We start from the raw sequence: 16,960 nt of genomic DNA, 5'->3' as shown, positions 1-16,960 counted from the left end.
TGAAATTTTAAGTGAAAATCATCCTAAGTGTATTAGCGTTCTCCAGAGAAACTAAACGAATAGAAGATCAGATAGATAGACAGATCGATAGATAGATAGATAGATAGATAGATAGATAGATAGATGATAGATAGATAGATAGGTAGATAGACATTTATATATATATACACACACACATATATTTATTTTGAAGGATTGGCTCTGGAGCCAAGAAATCCTACTCTCTGCCATCTGCCTGCAAGCTAGAGAGGCCCAGGAAAGCAAGTGGTAGTTCTAGCCCAAACTCAAAGACCAAAAAACCAAGGGAGCCAATGGCATAAGTCCCAGTCTGAGTCCAAAGGCCTGAAGACCAGGAGCACTGATGTCCTAGGGCAGGAGAAAGTGGATGCCCCAGCTCAAGTAGAGGGAGGGAATTCATCCTTCCTCTGCCTTTTTGTCCTGTTCAGGCCTTCAGTGGATTGGATTAGATCCACCTGCATCGGCGAGGGCAATTATCTACCAACTGAAATGCTAGTCTCTTCGGGAGACACCCTAACAGACACACCTAGAAATCTGGACATCCCTTAGCCCAGTCAACTTGACACATAAAATTAACCATCACGTCCAAATAACAAAATATGAAAATAGCTCAATACAACAGGTGGATGGACCTAGCTCTTTAACCTAATAGAAGCAAAAGAAAAAAGCCAGAGCACCCAATGCAGACGCTAGGGTATCAAGCCCCTTCAGTACAACGTATCTGAAAGTTTGAAAAATGGTACTTTGAACAGAAATGTATTTTATTCAAAAAATAATAGAAATGTATGAAGAACACACACTAGTATTAAGACTGGAGGTTTATTAAATGCTTTATTGTAAAGTATTAAGCCCACTCCATTACAATACACAGGCTTGATGTTCTAACAAGTAATACTGTGCCTCAGTCCAAGGAAGCTCGTGATGCTAATACAAGGTGGAGTTGTGGGGAGCTACAAATACAAAGATATCTTCCTTCTCCTCTTCCACAACAACTGCAATACTGATGTTCAGAAATGTGTATGCATTGGGAAAAACTTGTAAAATTTCCTGAGTGTTCCGTCAAACAATTTTGTAAAATTAGGTTACCTTAATGGAAAACATGAAAATTTTCTGATGGAAAATGCATTTTAATATTTATTATCTTCAATAACTGAGAACCACAATCCAAAATATCTATTACACCATAAGAAAGTCTTCAGAGTTACCATACGGCTTTCTAGCATAAGGTAAATGTCAAGGCAATGTATCAAGGACTAAATTTTCTTCAACCACCAACTTAGTGATATGCAAAGATAAAAGAAATGTCAAGGTTAGCTGATTATCTTCCAAATAACAGGATCTAAAAGATATTGGGGGAAAACAAGGATGTGGGAGTGAGTGGATCTTAGATGATAAGAGAGACGGCTAGGAAAAGGTACTGAGACTAGTTAGCATTAACTAGCATGTATTTTTATTCATTAGTCAATCTTTTCTTCATATATGTAATTATTTCAAGATAGCACTTCTAAACACTAAATTGGTTCATTCATTTTTCAAGTCAGTTGCAAAGAAATTTTGATTCTGAATATCTAAAGTTATAGCTGAGCATTTTGATATTTACCCCTAAGAATATCTGGCATTCTCAGCCATGGCTCTTGAATACATGGTTTCTTAATAAAATATCACTAAAATAGAACTGATGTTGAAAAAAATACTGCCTACCTAGAGCTCAGGGTACTAGTCACAACCAAACTCAACCAATTCTTGTCAATTAGCTACTCAGTACTAAGCCAATTTACCCGATTCACATTATTTAGCTTGCACAGAAGCTAGATCTTTTTCCTTTTAAATAATTTAACCAATCCTATATAAAAGCAAATCTTCAGAAAATGACACCTAAGATTGGCATTGAATTTGGCACTTCTAGTCTACACTTTGGTACCCTGCCTCTTCTAAACTGGACACTTTGCTCCATGAATATGACCATCCGTGAAAGAACTTTAAAGTAAAGAATAGGAACTTTAATTTGGATGGAAGTATTTTGTATTCATATTAATGAAAGAACCCATGCGCTCAAGGGAACGGAAAAGAATTAATTCATATGCAGTAATATAGAGTACTGCAATCCTAAGTAATCCAAACATATAACCATCTCCATTACAGAATTAAGCAGCCAGGTCTAATACACTACAAACCATTTGGTTAAAAAGGCTTATATCCAAGGCTTTAACAAGGGAACACTGGTGAAAATAGGTTTAGAATATATAGCCTTGTAAAATAAGATCTTTTTTCAACATTAAAACCTTGTTTCAGAAGTTCCCCGCTTCAAGTTGTTACTCAAAAACTCATCATGTTCGAAACTCAAATTGTTGTGAGACCTTGAAATCATAAGAAGCTTCTCCTTATTGGTAAAGTCTTTCTTGACTGCAGCCTGGGGTACAAGCAGCCTCTCCATCGGGTCCTCTTTGTTCTCTAGTTTCATGTATCCTTTGCTGTTGCTTCGATCCAACCGAGGCCAACTTGGATGTTTCCGTTGTTCTGCCTGAACGGTTAAGGTGGAGTGACCCCGGTCTAAGTCTAAGGATTTCGAGTGTGACGAGAGCAAATGCAAGGATGTGTTGGACCCAAACTGTCTTCTAGCATCCCCAGGAGACAAGAGCTGTCCAGCCCCAGGTCCAAGGGCCACAGAGGACTTGTACTGACTTGACAGTGACTCCCCAACGGAATTATTCCTTGGGAGCATCATACTGACTGGCTGGAAGGACTGACTGGTATTGGGCAAAGGGACCATAAGGGAGTCCATTGACAAATTCCTCGACCTACTTTTGAGGTTGTCAGCATCCTCAGTGATGTTATCTATACTGGGCTCATCAATAACGCAATTATTAAGTTTGATCACGGGCAATGTAAAAGTACTGATGGACGATGACACAATTGACTTGGTTTCACATTTCTTAGGGCCACTGGTCTTATCATCAGTTGTCTGGGAAGGAGGTGGATAGAGGCCACAAACAGAGTTAGAGCTGTCAGAGAGCAAAGGTGGCATAAGATGTCCAAAACTCTTACTTTCATTTCTCACCAGCTCGTCCTCCTCCACAGAGCTGTCCATCCGAAAACTGCTCCTAAAACCTGAAAAAGAAGCAATGGTATTTGCTGCCAGTCTCGAGGCACAGGAGTTCCCATTCTGTTTTACTTCCGTTTCCCCCATTAGACCAGGGTAGATGCCATTCATATGCTTTTGCTCCTTGATTCTTAGCGTGTGGATGTCGATGACTGTGGAATAGATATCCCTCATGTGTATGACTTTTGTTTCTTTGTCACGGTTCTCGTGAAGAATGGCGTTAGCACAAATGAAAATGAAAATGCCAATCCCCATTGTGAAAGGGCCAAGCATTTTCATGTTATCGGAATGCAAATGCTGCTCAAAGAAGCGAACCACCACACCACCTTGGCTCCGGATGACCTGAGTTTCGTTTGTTGACAATGTCGTCTCAGCATCGATAAAACGTTCTTTTTGAGGCCAATATCCAAGGACTGCCATTGCGATTCCTACAATGGAGATAAGGACTCCTAAAATGAGGAAGAAACCAGATGGGGAATAAAGCCGGATTTTGCCGCGAACAACCACGACATCGGCCCGAGGTCGACGCCTGGCCGGTTTCTTCTCCTGGGCGGCAGGCGACGGGCTGAGGTTGACATGATGCTGTGATCTGGCGGAGTCTTGCCTCTTCAAGGCGGCCAGGCCTGTTATCACTCCACCAGTTGCTATCATAGTTCAGTCTTCTATGCTGAAAAGAAGAGAAAAAGACGACAGTCTTAAGTATGGTCTGAGGTATGCACAGCAGTTCAGCACTTGTTTATATAAGACGTTATGGAAAAACCCGAGCGAACGTTTTGGCCAACGCTGTATATTGTTGTTATTGCTTCATGTAATGCAATGGGGCCGAGGAATAAGGCTTTAATTTGGGTAGAAGTTTTGTTTATTGACTAATGTAAAATTCTGGAGATTTCCTTTTTTGGCTGAATTAGTGTTTCTATTATTAATGAAATGTGAGCTCAAGGTATATTTTACTTAAATAATTTTATCACTTATCATATAAAACAGTTCCTTGGTCACAAGATACACATATTCTGTATCTCTGTCTCTCTCTCTCTCTCTGTCTCTGTCTCTCTCTCACACACACACATCATCCTTCATTATCTGTTATTTTAAAGAAACAGAAAAATCCAGAACACTTAATAGGCCCCAAACAAACTCTAGATTTACAAATAGAATACATTCCAGCAACTCACAGTTCTAAGACCATTCTTGTGAAGGTCACCAATGAACACTTACCTACCACGTTTAATTTTTCCTGCTCAATTCTCATCTTCCTCACTTCTCTCTTTCCATGGATATTACCTGACCCTTCCTTTCTTGAAACTCTCTCTTGTCCAGCTTTTTATGCTACTAAGTCTTCTGCCTCTTCCCTGACCTCACTGACTATTTCGATTCTGGCTCATCTTCTCTCACCTACGAGTAGACCACCTTCCCTCCAGTGTCCTGTCCTTGGCCGTCTTCTCTTTATGCTCCCCCTTGGTATTCATTTTCCCTCCCACGCTTTCCACCATTTCCTTTAAGCTAATGAGTCCCAAGTCTGTATTTCAAACTGTAGCCTGAGTTTCAATTTCACATTTCCAGCTGTCCACTGGGGGACATATATATGTACATTGATGCTCCTCTAGCAAAGCTGAACTCACCTTCCATCCCACAGCACACAGAGCTGGACTCACCTTCCACCCATACTACTTGACTTGTCTGACTTTTTCAATGCTCTCAGTTCTCAGGCTTGACTCTCCATAGGTACCTTTAACTCCTCCCTTCCTTCTTCCTCTCATCTTCCAATCAGGTTCTAACTCCTAGAAATGTTCACTATAGAATGTCTCTCAGTTCTACCCCTTCATTCCAATCCTGCTCTTCCCAGCCTAGTGCAGGTCTTATGAACTCTTACTAGACCATTATAATAACTTCCCAACTGGTCTTCCAAACTCCATTTCTCTTCCTCCACAATCAAGCTCACACGCTGAGGGCAGATTAATTATCCTAAAATACAGTTCCAAAGTTGTTTAAAGAGTGGAAGAATGGATAAAATATTCTCCACTACCTACCAAAGTTTTAATCTGGGATTTCAGACCCATGAATTCAACTACTGCCTTTAGCTTCATCTCCAGCTGCTCTCTTTCATTTACAAAAACTAAAACGCAACCATATTGCCTGTACTCCATACGATACCATTTTTGAGACTCCGTTAATAATGTTTCATCTGTCTAGATCCCCCTTTTCACATATTTCACATATTATCATCTGGCTAATCACTGAAGCTGATATTCCACTTCCTTTGTAAAGCCTTCTCTGACTCACTAAGCAAACTCCTACACGAGTTCATTCCTCGGAACACTTTAGCAAGTGTTCTATGGCACTCACCATATTATAATGTCTTAGTTTTTCCACTTCTTGTGGTCAAACATCCAGTTCAATCCACATTATTATTATCAGAAATATTTAATATAATACCTTACACATAGCTAGTGTCAAGAGATATTTGCTAAAATGCTCAGTAAGGGAGTAATACTTTTCCTGAGATTTGCTATATAATCATAATATTACTATACTAACTTTCCTAGTTAAAAATTTGAACAAATTTAATACCAAAATAAACAGCAACATTTTGTGACTTGGTAAAATGGTTGTCATCATTTGTGATGAATAGCTCTCAAGCGGCCAGATCTGGCTGGTAGAAAACAGAGAATATTTTAAGACCCACAAGGTCTCTGGCAAAGTTCTGAGAGGGTTGCTTCATAGCATTGAATTCTGTCTTGCAAAATCAAGCTCTCCCTTTGAATTTCTATTTATGATTTTTGAATTGTCCTTAAATAACAGGGTCGTGGATGGTATCTATAGTTTTAGCTAGCTGAACTGGCTGGTGAGTAAATCCTGCCTTCGTTGGAATTGTAAGTTAGATTAAAGTTAGTTGAATATTGGAAGAACAAACCATATTATAACCCATAGCTCTAGTCTGTGAAATTTATCAAAGTATACATACTGTAGCTTAGAACCTTTGCCAAACCTTGGCTAAAACAAAGCTTAGTGTCAACCTACGTTTTCTTGAACCAAAAACAGTTTCGAGCTCTTGAAAAAAATGCTTAGATTACATAGGAGCCATCTAACTCAATTATTTCCATAATGGCAGGATAAGAATTTGTCTAAACTCTTTCTGAATAGAATGAAAACAAGGGCAAAAGACTCGCATCTGGTTTAAAAGCAGCCTCGGTGAATTCCCATTCCATACACATTCCCAGTCCTCCCCAACTTGGGAAAACATTTTCTGCTAGTGATGCCATTTTCTATTCCTGAAGCTGATAGAGGAAAAGGGGATGGAAGAGAAAAAAAATAGTTTGAGAAATACAGATGAGGAGAGAAGGTGGAAAAGTGCAGTGAGTGACTGCGCTCTTCTGTAAGCAAGCAAAGCCAGTCAGAAGAGACAGGAAGAAAAAGCAAGGGCCGTTTAAGAGTGTGAGTGAAGGGAGGAAAGATTCCTGGAGGAGTTGATAAATCGAGATGAGACTGAGGGGGAGACAGAGGCTCACACAGCTTCTTCAGCCAGTCTGCCCTGGCCAGCCGGACAGGGGCACCAACACGCCCAAGGATCGGCAAGCTCAGGGTGGGTGTCTGTCCTCCCTCAATTCCAATCAAGGCAATTCAACACTACGTGAGCCTCTCTTGGGATTCAGGACCCCAAGCTGACCCTGAGTTGGCAAAGCAAAAGTGTGCAAACTCAGTCCCTGCTTCAAAGAGCTTGCAAGCTAATGAAGGGGCTCATACACCTACGTAAAACATAAGGTGGTAACCCCTAGAATACAAGTTTCAATCAGGAAGGACCTTGACAGCAGGCCTCATGCAGGCGAGAGCATTCTAACATTTATCACGGTAAAAACATCACGTGAATGGTACTTCGGGTAAGGTCAAGAAAAAGAAAGGCTGGGGAACAGAGCTCTGCCCAGCCTTTGGCACCCAGCGCGGCACTGAGGGAGGGAACCAGGCAAGGCTAGAGAGGGAGGGGGAGGGCCAGGTCTTGGGAGGGAGTAAGAGTCATTCCCGAATGCTTGAATGCTACACTCACACTCAGTGGAGTTGGAGGAAGATGCAAAACACAGTTGTTGCCATCTTAGGAAAATGAATCTCAACTTGTAGATGAAAGCCGTAATGAGGGACTGATATTGGGAAATAGCATGAGGATGCTAAAGGCAGCTTTGCAATAAGAAACTTAGTGAAACTATAAAACCTAGAGGCAGTGAATGCACAGGCCTCAGCATCTTCAAAGTGCAATGTCAGCTTGGTCCAATGTGTTCAGTACATGCAAAAACAGCTAAGTCTACTTCTTTATTTATGCTGCAAAGCCACATCTCTTCCATCCTACACTTTTATGACTTTTCTTTTTTTGCTGGTGGTGAAGGGATTGGAGTATAGGGACCCCGTTCACTACAGTTTTCTTATTGTAACAAATCATAGCATCCTTCTAAGTTTTAATAATAACAATAATCGTAATAATAGCTAACACACAGTGCTCATAGGCACCACTCGAAGTGTTTTAGGTATAAGAACATATTTATTCTCACAGCAATTCTGGAGGTGGACACAATCATTATGATCATTATGATCTCTATTTTGCAGATGAGAAAACTGAGGCTCAGAGAGTTTAGGTGACTTGCCTAAGGTCACACAGCTCAGAGGTGGCTCCAGAGCGTATGCTCTTACAGAATTTGAGACGGGGACGGGCCTCTCAATTTGCTCTGAATTTGCTTTTGCTTGAGGTCTTCTTTCCCTGTCCGTTTTCTTATTTTGATTCCTGTTTCTGCCAGAACACCAGACCCTAAAGAATGCTTTGTGCCTTTAGAACTGTGACTATGAACCAACTGACTTCCACTTCCATTTCATGGGGAGTAGATGAGGGTGAAGACCCGTCCTTGGGTGAGCACTGGCCGCTCACATCTGTCTAGATCACCTTCAGCATAGGAAGGTGCAGACTCAGAACAGACCACTCTCCACCCCGACTCCCCTCCTTACTCTACCATCCTGGGTAGGGTAGGACCGGGCCTTATTTCCTCAAAAATCCAAGTGAAGAATTTTTCTACACTGAACTTCATTTTGTTAACTTGGGCACAGAGCTTTTGTTTATCAGTCTCTCTGGATCCAAGGCTTCACCCAAACTTCTGAAACTTGAAGAAAGCCCTGTGGTATTCCCCTAGAGACCGCCTCCTAGGTGGACATTGTTAATTTATGTAAATATTCATTCACGTAATCAGTAAAAACTGATATCTGGTATTGTAGTAGATATAGGGCTCAAAATATGTGTCCTGGCCTAAAGAATATAATGATTAGCAGCTATTTTTTTGAGGGGGTCATTCAACTAGCCTAACGAGAGAGTCAGCTACACTCAGTGTCTCCGTATTCTCCAAAGAGATATCACGATTTTGTCAAACGCCAAGCTAGAAGACAGATATTCTTCTGTTAACAATACAAAACAAAAAAAAATTAGTTCGGGTTAACTTTTAGCTACATATCAATCGTCCTATTTTTCATCCTCAGTGTTCATAAATCAGCTACAATTTTTCTAGCAACAGCTATAAAGATCAGCAGCTTAAATTTCACACAACACACCTGCTTCTTCACTGTGCAAACCAGGATCCTGTTGGGCTATCTCCAGGCCTTTGCCATCGTACCCACTCGTCGTAGAGCTCAGAAATCATCAGTAGGAATTCAATTTCATTTGCTACCTTTCTCACTACAGACGCAGACTCTTGCATTCTTTCAAGCACGCTTAACATCTACTCGTCTACCTTGGGGCTCATCTCTCCTCTGGACCATGTTTATTGTACACCTTTCAGCTGAAAGCTCTTTCTCCTTGACTAGGAGGATTTCTGCCTGTGTATCACATATCAACACTACACCATCACATCTAACTGTCAGGTTTATCCTCTCCTATTCTTGCTCTGATTATACTTCTAAAAGTCTTATTGTTGTTGTCCTTTACCCTTTTTACAAGTTTAAGCACATTCTGGAATTCGCTTTTCACAGCCCTAATCCATACAAGTTTTGAATATTCACAGCCCCATGGAAGTTTATTTCTGTACACTTAAGTCTTCTTCTGACCACACTGACCTACTATTCTCACCACACGTGAGCCTGTTATACACCAGATGTGATTCTAAATGCATTCACGTGCTCATATCTAAGGTAATGGTAAGTAAATAGACTTGCAGAGTTGAAAGCTTTAGAAGACTTTGAATCCAGACATTCCTTTTAGCCAGCTAAAAACAGGAATGTTGTCTAAGATCTAACAATGAATCAGCAGAAAGAATAGGATTGGAATTTAAGTTTTCAGACTCCCAGGCCAGTGTTCATTCTTGGTTAGATATTCCTCTTTGTATTATTTTTCATGCTATCTTCCAATGCCTCGCTCAGTGCCTGGAATGTAGTTAAGTGCTCAGCAAGTTTATTTGTTGACTGTGAACTGCCTTGATGAAGGCTTGACTATGACTGAAATATGCTAGTAACTAGGGACACAAAGATAACGACACCCGATCCTTGATTTCAAGGAGTATGGGGTCCAGTGGGAAAGCAAAGTACACGTTTAAAGTAGAATGAATGAATTGCTCTGATGGAGCTATACTAGAGAATGCTCTTCCACACCATCTGGAGGAATCAAGGGAAGCTTCCAAGAAACAGCAGCAAGTCATGGAGACCTGGTGCATCAGTAGGAGTTTGCCATGCAGATTCTAGGTCATTCTCGTTCCTCACTGTTCCACGAGAGTCCTCGCCCTACAGTTTTTCTTCATCTTCTCAGCTGAAGTGTGCCTATTATTTTAAATATATTTGATATTGTCTTACGTATACTTTGAATTTTTATTCTAATCTCGAGGTTTAAAAAGTTGTCAGACAGTGAAGCTATCTGCCAAAAGGAGGTGAAAATTAATCTATGCCTTCAGAACCAAACAAAAGCATTATATTAAAACCCCATGTGGTATCCACAGATGTGACAGATGGAAATATTTTCTGTTCAAGCTAGAACAGTTTTAGGACTTCCTTCCCTGTAGAGACATTTTAAACTTTTAGAGGAGGATTTCTAATCTATATCTTTACCAGAGCTGAAAGAGAAAATGCCTATGGGTGACAGATAGCTCAATCATATTAAAGTTTAAAAAATAAGAATAGAATAGAAATCATTTTTTAATGTGTAGCATAATGGTTTTGCACATGGGCCTTGAAATCAGAAAGACAGGGGTTCACACGCTTGCTCCATCACTTGATAGCCATGCAACCATGGGCGTGTTGTTTTAAACTTTTCTCCTCTCAGTTCCTTCATGTATAAAATGGCAAAACCCGTCTTTAATACAGAGGATACAGTACACTGGGGGCAGAAGACCTGGGGGGACTTGAATCCCTACACACCACTTAATAGCCATCCTTGAAAAACTGGCTCAACCTTTGGAGCCTCAGTTTCCTCATCTGTAAAACGAGGATAGTACCAATAAGGTTGTTGTAAAGCAAAGGAAATGATAAATGCAAAGCACAGCTCAGTGTCTGGGAACTAAGGTCTACATCAGTGATGTCAGCTGTGTCTGATTTTAAGGTCTTCTTGAGGATAAAATGAAGCATATAAAGTGTTCACTATTACACTTTACAGTAATTCCTCAATAAACAATAGCTATTAACTCTTCATTGTTTATTATTCATTGCTCAGGTAGGCAAACTAAAAATATATTTTAATATATTGAGTTAAATAATTAATGATGGGTCACTGTACATGGGAAGGAAATTATGACTGCAAGTTTGTCCTGGGATTTAGAGTCAAAAACTATCTGAGTGGCGTCCGTGTATTTTAGTGGCAGAAGCATTAATAATTTGGTGGTTGCAAAGAAGAGTTGAGTGTATGTAAGAGAGAGACAGGTGGGAAATATGTTACAGAAAGAATAAAGCATGATTTTCTTTTCAATTCATTCTATTTGTTGAGATTTGGAGACTTGTCTCTGTCAAAAAATAATAGCAATAATAAAAACAAGGTAGAAAAACCCAAACCAGTTCATCTGCTGTTTTTACTTAGTGATGCAATTAAATCGTATGCCTGAGTAATCTGATGAATTCTGCAAGCACCATTCTGTTTCCATTGGGACACCTGGACATAAAACAGACTGAAAATGAAGAATATGGGTTGGGGATATGAGAACTAGAGAAGATGCTGAAAGGGTGACATAAAGTGAAAATTTACAATATGTGAATTTTGTGACAAAAAGTTTAAGCTATGATTTTATGTACATTCTGAAGACCTTTGCTGGCCTACCATGGAGAGAATGGTTTCTTAATACTTAGTATAGCTCTACTTCCACGTGAATGCTAAAACTAAAGGGAAATAGAGAATTTTTTGATAATTAGCAGCATGATACCCAGTCATTAAAGATAAAATATCATTTTATGGTCAAGTACCTCCTAAACATGCAGAAATGCTAGGAATGGAAAATGCACTTGGAAATCTATATATGTTTTTTGTTACTGATGCTTTCATAACCTGCCAGCCTGACAAACTATAAAATATGGGCCTAAACCAATTATGAGCTGTGTAACAATGACGTGGAACAATTTCTTTCCAAGGGCTAAAAGCCAGGAAGCCCATGGAACACAAAAATCTTCAGGAGGCCAAATAACAGATCCATAATGAGCTGTTAGAAAAAACTCTGCTGAGAGCCAGTGGGAGACATTTTCCACAGGAACAGAAGAAATCAGAACCTCTTTCCCCAAAGTAGAAATATACTTCCCGCCCTGGATCCCAATTCTTCAAATCTGGACAAGTCCTTAGAAGGATTGTCACACTCCCTGTTCACTTTGTTTCCTGACAGGAAGTCGACTTGAAATTGGTGTAAAGAAGCTATCACTAAAGAAGTAACAAATTTACTAAGATGCAGGAAATTAGCTGAGATATTCCTGCATAAAGAGCTGAAGTATTTAAAATCACAAATTGGACTTTTTATATAGATCCCTGCTCTGCAGAAGAACATATTTCGTAACTTCACTTACAGGTAGGGTGACCATGTTTTTGAAGACGATATTGGAAAGTGACTCTAAAAAGTAGTAATGTCCTTTCCAGTGATTTTAAATGTCTGGAAAATCCAAATACATGCTGACATTCCTATAGGACAAGGGAAAAAGCTGGAGGGCAGTAGGAAGTTTCAATCCCAGTTGCTCCACTTTCTAGCCAATATCTTGTATACGTCTGTCAGTTTTGCATGGAACACAGCTGTGCCAACACCGTTAAGGATGCAAAAGGTCTTACCTTCTTCTCTACTGTAAAGAAGGAACCACCTCTCACCAGAGCAAAAACACCATCTGAATTAGCAGTGAGCCATGTCATCTTTTAATCCATACTAACAGTACGGTAGTACATCAAATTTCTTATCAAGTTTTCCAACTGTAGCTTAGTAGCTCTAAGCTACATAGCATTTTTAAAACCCTAGAAAAACATTAGGAAATAGTTCAAAGTCCATCTAGAGAATTTACATTTTTTCCCCATAAGTAAAATCTGAGCAGGATTGCCTTTCAGGCAAAATAGAAAGTGGTATGAAGAGAGGCCTTGTGAGGGATGGCAAGACCAGACTCCACAGCTCACACTAAAAAAGAATCTATTAAGCTTGGAAATACAGAAGTCCCTTAGCATTTAGGGGACATGTGCCACAGGTCCTTTAGAGAAACTCTACTATTGGTAAACGTATTGAAAAAACAATACAGGAGGCAGTGGGGATGCATGTAACTATTTTTATTTTCATTTTCTTCCCTCTCTTCTCCTATTTGTACAGGTTAGTGGCAGCAAGGGGAATTGAGGAAAACATATTTTTAGGCTTCCAGTTTAAAAAAAAGTATTTGTTGGCCAGTCTGTGTTTTTCTTATCTTCTCTATTTGGGAATTACTTGTGCTCAAGGTAAAAACCCAACAGTACAAAGTGAAGAAGTCTCTCCCACCCCTGTTTTCTCTAGTTCCCTTTCCCAGAGGTAAGCAGAGTGTTGGATTTCTCCTAGCTATTTCCAGAGAGGGGGGAGAATATTTTCTCATTTGGTTTTTCACAATTGATTTATACAAGTTGTTTATATACTGAAGAAATCAGCTCTCTGGTAGTGATATGCCTGGCAAACATATTCAATTTATATTTTTACTTTTTTTCATTGTATCTTTAACCAAACTGAAGATTCCAATTGTATGTGGTTAACCTTATCAGTATGTTGATTGATGGCCTCATATAATCATTAGAAAGACCTTCTTCAATGTTAGATTATATTAAAAATTTTCCCATGTTTTCTTCTAATAATTTTATATGCCAGTTCTCTTCCATTTTAATTTTCTGATGTATCTGGAATTCCTTTTTGTGTAAGAACTGAGATAGGGATCTACTTTGTTCACAGGTAATCAGTCACTCCTTTCTCGATTTGAAATGCTACTTCCATTACGTACTACTTTCATGTATCAGTACTATATGCCAAATCTCATGTGCATATGGATCAATATTAAGAGAATGACATATATACATTAATATGTATAAAATGGATAAATAATAAGAACCTGCTGTATAAAAAAATAAATAAAATAAAATTCAAAAAAAAAAAGACTTACCATTCTGTTCCATTAATCAGTCTATTAGTTTGCCAGAACCAAACTCATTTAATTACCATTTGTATTAAAATACATATTTGAATATCTGATAAGATTAGCCCATTCTCATTCTCCTTTGCCAAAAGTTTCTTGTCTATTGTTACACATTTTATGTTGCCTACGAACTTTAGAATTTGATTTTTAAAAATCCGGTTAGTATTTTTATTGGGATCATGCTAAATTTCTACCTAACTATAGGGAAACTTGGCACTGTTGTACCACAGCAGCATTTTATCTAAAAGGTTTTATTTTATGTTATGGTTTTTTTAAACATAGATCTTTCTTAATTTGTGTTACTTTTTATTTCTTGGGTATTTTGTCACTGGGTTTCTATTGCTCATTGGTGTGTTTTCTGTCAGTATCATTTCTATCTTCAAGTGATTGTTGTTTGGATGTAGGAAGGCTACTGATTTTTGTACATTAATTTAGTACTAAGCTACTTTACTGAACTCGCTCACTTAAATAAAAAACTTTTCAGTTCATTCTCTTACTTCTAGAAATATAATTATGTCATCCAGATATATTTTTGCCTCCCCTTTCCCATTTTTTTTTTTTTTTTTTGCGGTACCGGGCCTCTCACTGTTGTGGCCTCTAACGTTGCAGAGCACAGGCTCAGCGGCCATGGCTCACGGGCCCAGCCGCTCCGCGGCATGTGGGATCTTCCCGGACCGGGGCACGAACCCGCGACCCCTGCATCGGCAGGCGGACTCTCAACCACTGTGCCACCAGGGAAGCCCCCCTTTCCCAATTTTAAACCTACAATTGCTATTATCTAACTATCCCCCACTACCCAGAGAGCAAAGGTAAACAAGTACACAACAGGAATGACATGGACATCCTTGCCGCGCTCCTATTGAATGGGAATGCCTACTGTTTCACCCTGAAAAAGTACCAATCAATGCCTGTTTTAACTAAGACTTTTTACCTAGAATTCCAGGAGACAAAATTAACTGATTCAGAGCTGCTGAGGGAGAGGACGACAGAGAAAATGGGCAAAGGGCAGAAAAGAAGGAAGAGGGAAAGGTGGGAAAAGTGGAGGACAAGATGGAGAAACTTATTGGGGGAGAAAATTATGGATTATTAGTGCAAACATTAACTATCTGAAAGCATGAACAACTCCTGTATATTTCCTTAAAGGTCCTTACTTCTTTTCATCTCTTCTTTTAAAGAAACATTTATATAAGGACAGGAATTGTCCTCCTGGGTTTGCTGGGATGACTGAATCTTCTACAAATCCTGACTCTAAATAATATATTAGCTAAAAGGGAAAAGTTGAGAAGAATGATAGACTGTATGAAATGTCAGCAATATGAAAAAGACTGGAAAGAATGCTTGGCAGTAAAAATGATTCAAGAGAGACCTAACCTAACATCAACAGGGGATAAAACTGTGTTTCTAAAAACATTACACAGGCACATTACGACTTTCTACAAGGGTAGGGTATTTGGGGAGCATGGCTAAGATATTTTCAGCTTCAAATATCAGTTATACTTTAGAATGGTTTGCTTCATTGGTAATTTCCTGTGAGAGATAGCAATCCAAGAGAAAAATGGACAAAAGACATTAATAGTCAATTCACAGAAGAAAAAAATACAAATGTCCAGCTAACAAATGAAAAGGGCAACTCAGTAGCAAGCAAAGAAATGCAAACTAAAGCAATATCAAAAGTAAAGTTATAACTTCACTTACTAATTGACACAAATGAAAAAAAGAGGGATTGATTATGCCCCTTATGGGTGAAGTGGAAGAAAATAAACTCTAATAAGCTGGCAATGAGAGGACAAATTGGTACTTTTTTGAGGTTAATTTGGGAATGACTTTCCAAAGTTTAACTGTCCATTCCCCTTGCCACACCCCCCATTTCACTTCTATGAAGACATCCTTTAGAAAGACTTGCAGAAGTACACATAAAATCATGCATTCAGTGCTACAGTAATGGCAACAGCTTGGAAATAACTAAGGTTCATCAACAGAAGATTGTGCTGCATCTGTATAATAGAATATTATGCAGATATCAAAAATGATTGATATAGACCAATAAAGAAAATTTTTCACATCATATTTTTGAGATTTTACAACAGAAATAAGAGTCCAGGCCTGTTGGTGTCAAACATACAGACGTGTTTGAATATGCACTGAAGTAACGCAGGAGGCAACCTCACTGTTAACGGTGCTTATGTTTGAAGAGTGGGAGTGCGGGGGCTACCTAACAGAACGCTCACTTTCTACATATCCAAATTATTCACGTTTTTGCAAGGAGCGTGCACTGATTTTATTTCATTTCCATTTTGGGACTCTTAATTAAATACAGAGCAAAAAAAAAGGATGCTGTAACTTGTCAAATAAGATTAAAAAGTAGACCAACCCAATAGACATTTGGGTAATTCGTTGGACTTGCTAATTTAAAAACAGGTGTAATGTAGCCTTTGAGGCAAAAATGCAGAACTTGAAAAAAATAGGAAATGGCAAAAATCACTAACCAGACTAAACCAGAAATTCAGGAATGAAATATTTACTTATGGTACATCATAATCTTGAAGCACAGGAAACAATTCTTACCTACCCAGGCAACGCTTGCATTTACTGGGTGCAAGGCAACATAAAGCATGAATTAAGAATTGGTATCTGCCTTTAAACAATTTATAATCTAAAACATGCTCAAGGATAATGCTGTATATTGTAAAGCAAATCTTTTATCAGGATTGATCAGCTTTCTCTGTGCCTGGGTCATCCTGACCTATTCACACAACTCCCTTCTGGCTTTCAGAGGGGGTGTGGCTTGATTTCTTTCCCCAGAGCTCAGTCCTTGCTGAGAGCCTTTGGTTACTCTCACCTTCCAACTTTGATTCAATTATGCAAATGGGTTTCTTGTGGCGATTATCTGGCAACTTCAAAATTATTATTCTCATAAAGCATGCAGTCACCAAGTCTGGACAGAGATCTTCAGCTTCATTATGAGGGGGAAACTGGGCTGGGGCTCCGGAAAGGGGTCTTCCACTTAGCCTGATTTATATTTACCTCCTCGTAAAGATGACGGAGCAAGACGGAATTTTATTTAATTTTCATGCTCTGCAGTGAAATCTCTGTCTGTCCCCTCCATTTACCCTGTTTCATCCTTTGTGTGCAGCACAGCCCAGTGTCTACAGAGACCCATGAGTCATCCCAGTGGGAGGGTCTGTCTGGGCAGGGCCTTATGGCAGGAGCTGGATGGAGGGGCAGGAAGGAGACCAC

General features: G+C 39.3%; 1 protein-coding gene across 3 annotated transcripts in view; it reads right to left on the bottom strand.

Moving 5' to 3' along the window:
- Nucleotides 1–829: 829 nt before the first annotated feature.
- TMEM200A (transmembrane protein 200A) overlaps nucleotides 830–16,960 on the bottom strand; it is a 72,936-nt gene continuing 56,805 nt past the window's right edge. For all 3 annotated transcript variants that reach the window (XM_030853477.3, XM_030853478.3, XM_060283780.2), the window contains one exon: nucleotides 830–3,785. In XM_030853477.3, the coding sequence (XP_030709337.1) occupies nucleotides 2,294–3,769 (1,476 nt within the window). In that variant the 5' untranslated portion in view covers nucleotides 3,770–3,785 and the 3' untranslated portion in view covers nucleotides 830–2,293. The remainder of the gene's footprint in view (nucleotides 3,786–16,960) is intronic.

This window comes from Globicephala melas, chromosome 14 (genome assembly GCF_963455315.2).
Source record: "Globicephala melas chromosome 14, mGloMel1.2, whole genome shotgun sequence".
In the NCBI taxonomy this organism is placed as follows: domain Eukaryota; kingdom Metazoa; phylum Chordata; class Mammalia; order Artiodactyla; family Delphinidae; genus Globicephala; species Globicephala melas.
Note: the sequence above shows the minus strand (reverse complement) of the source record. Positions and strands in the feature narration are given on the sequence as shown.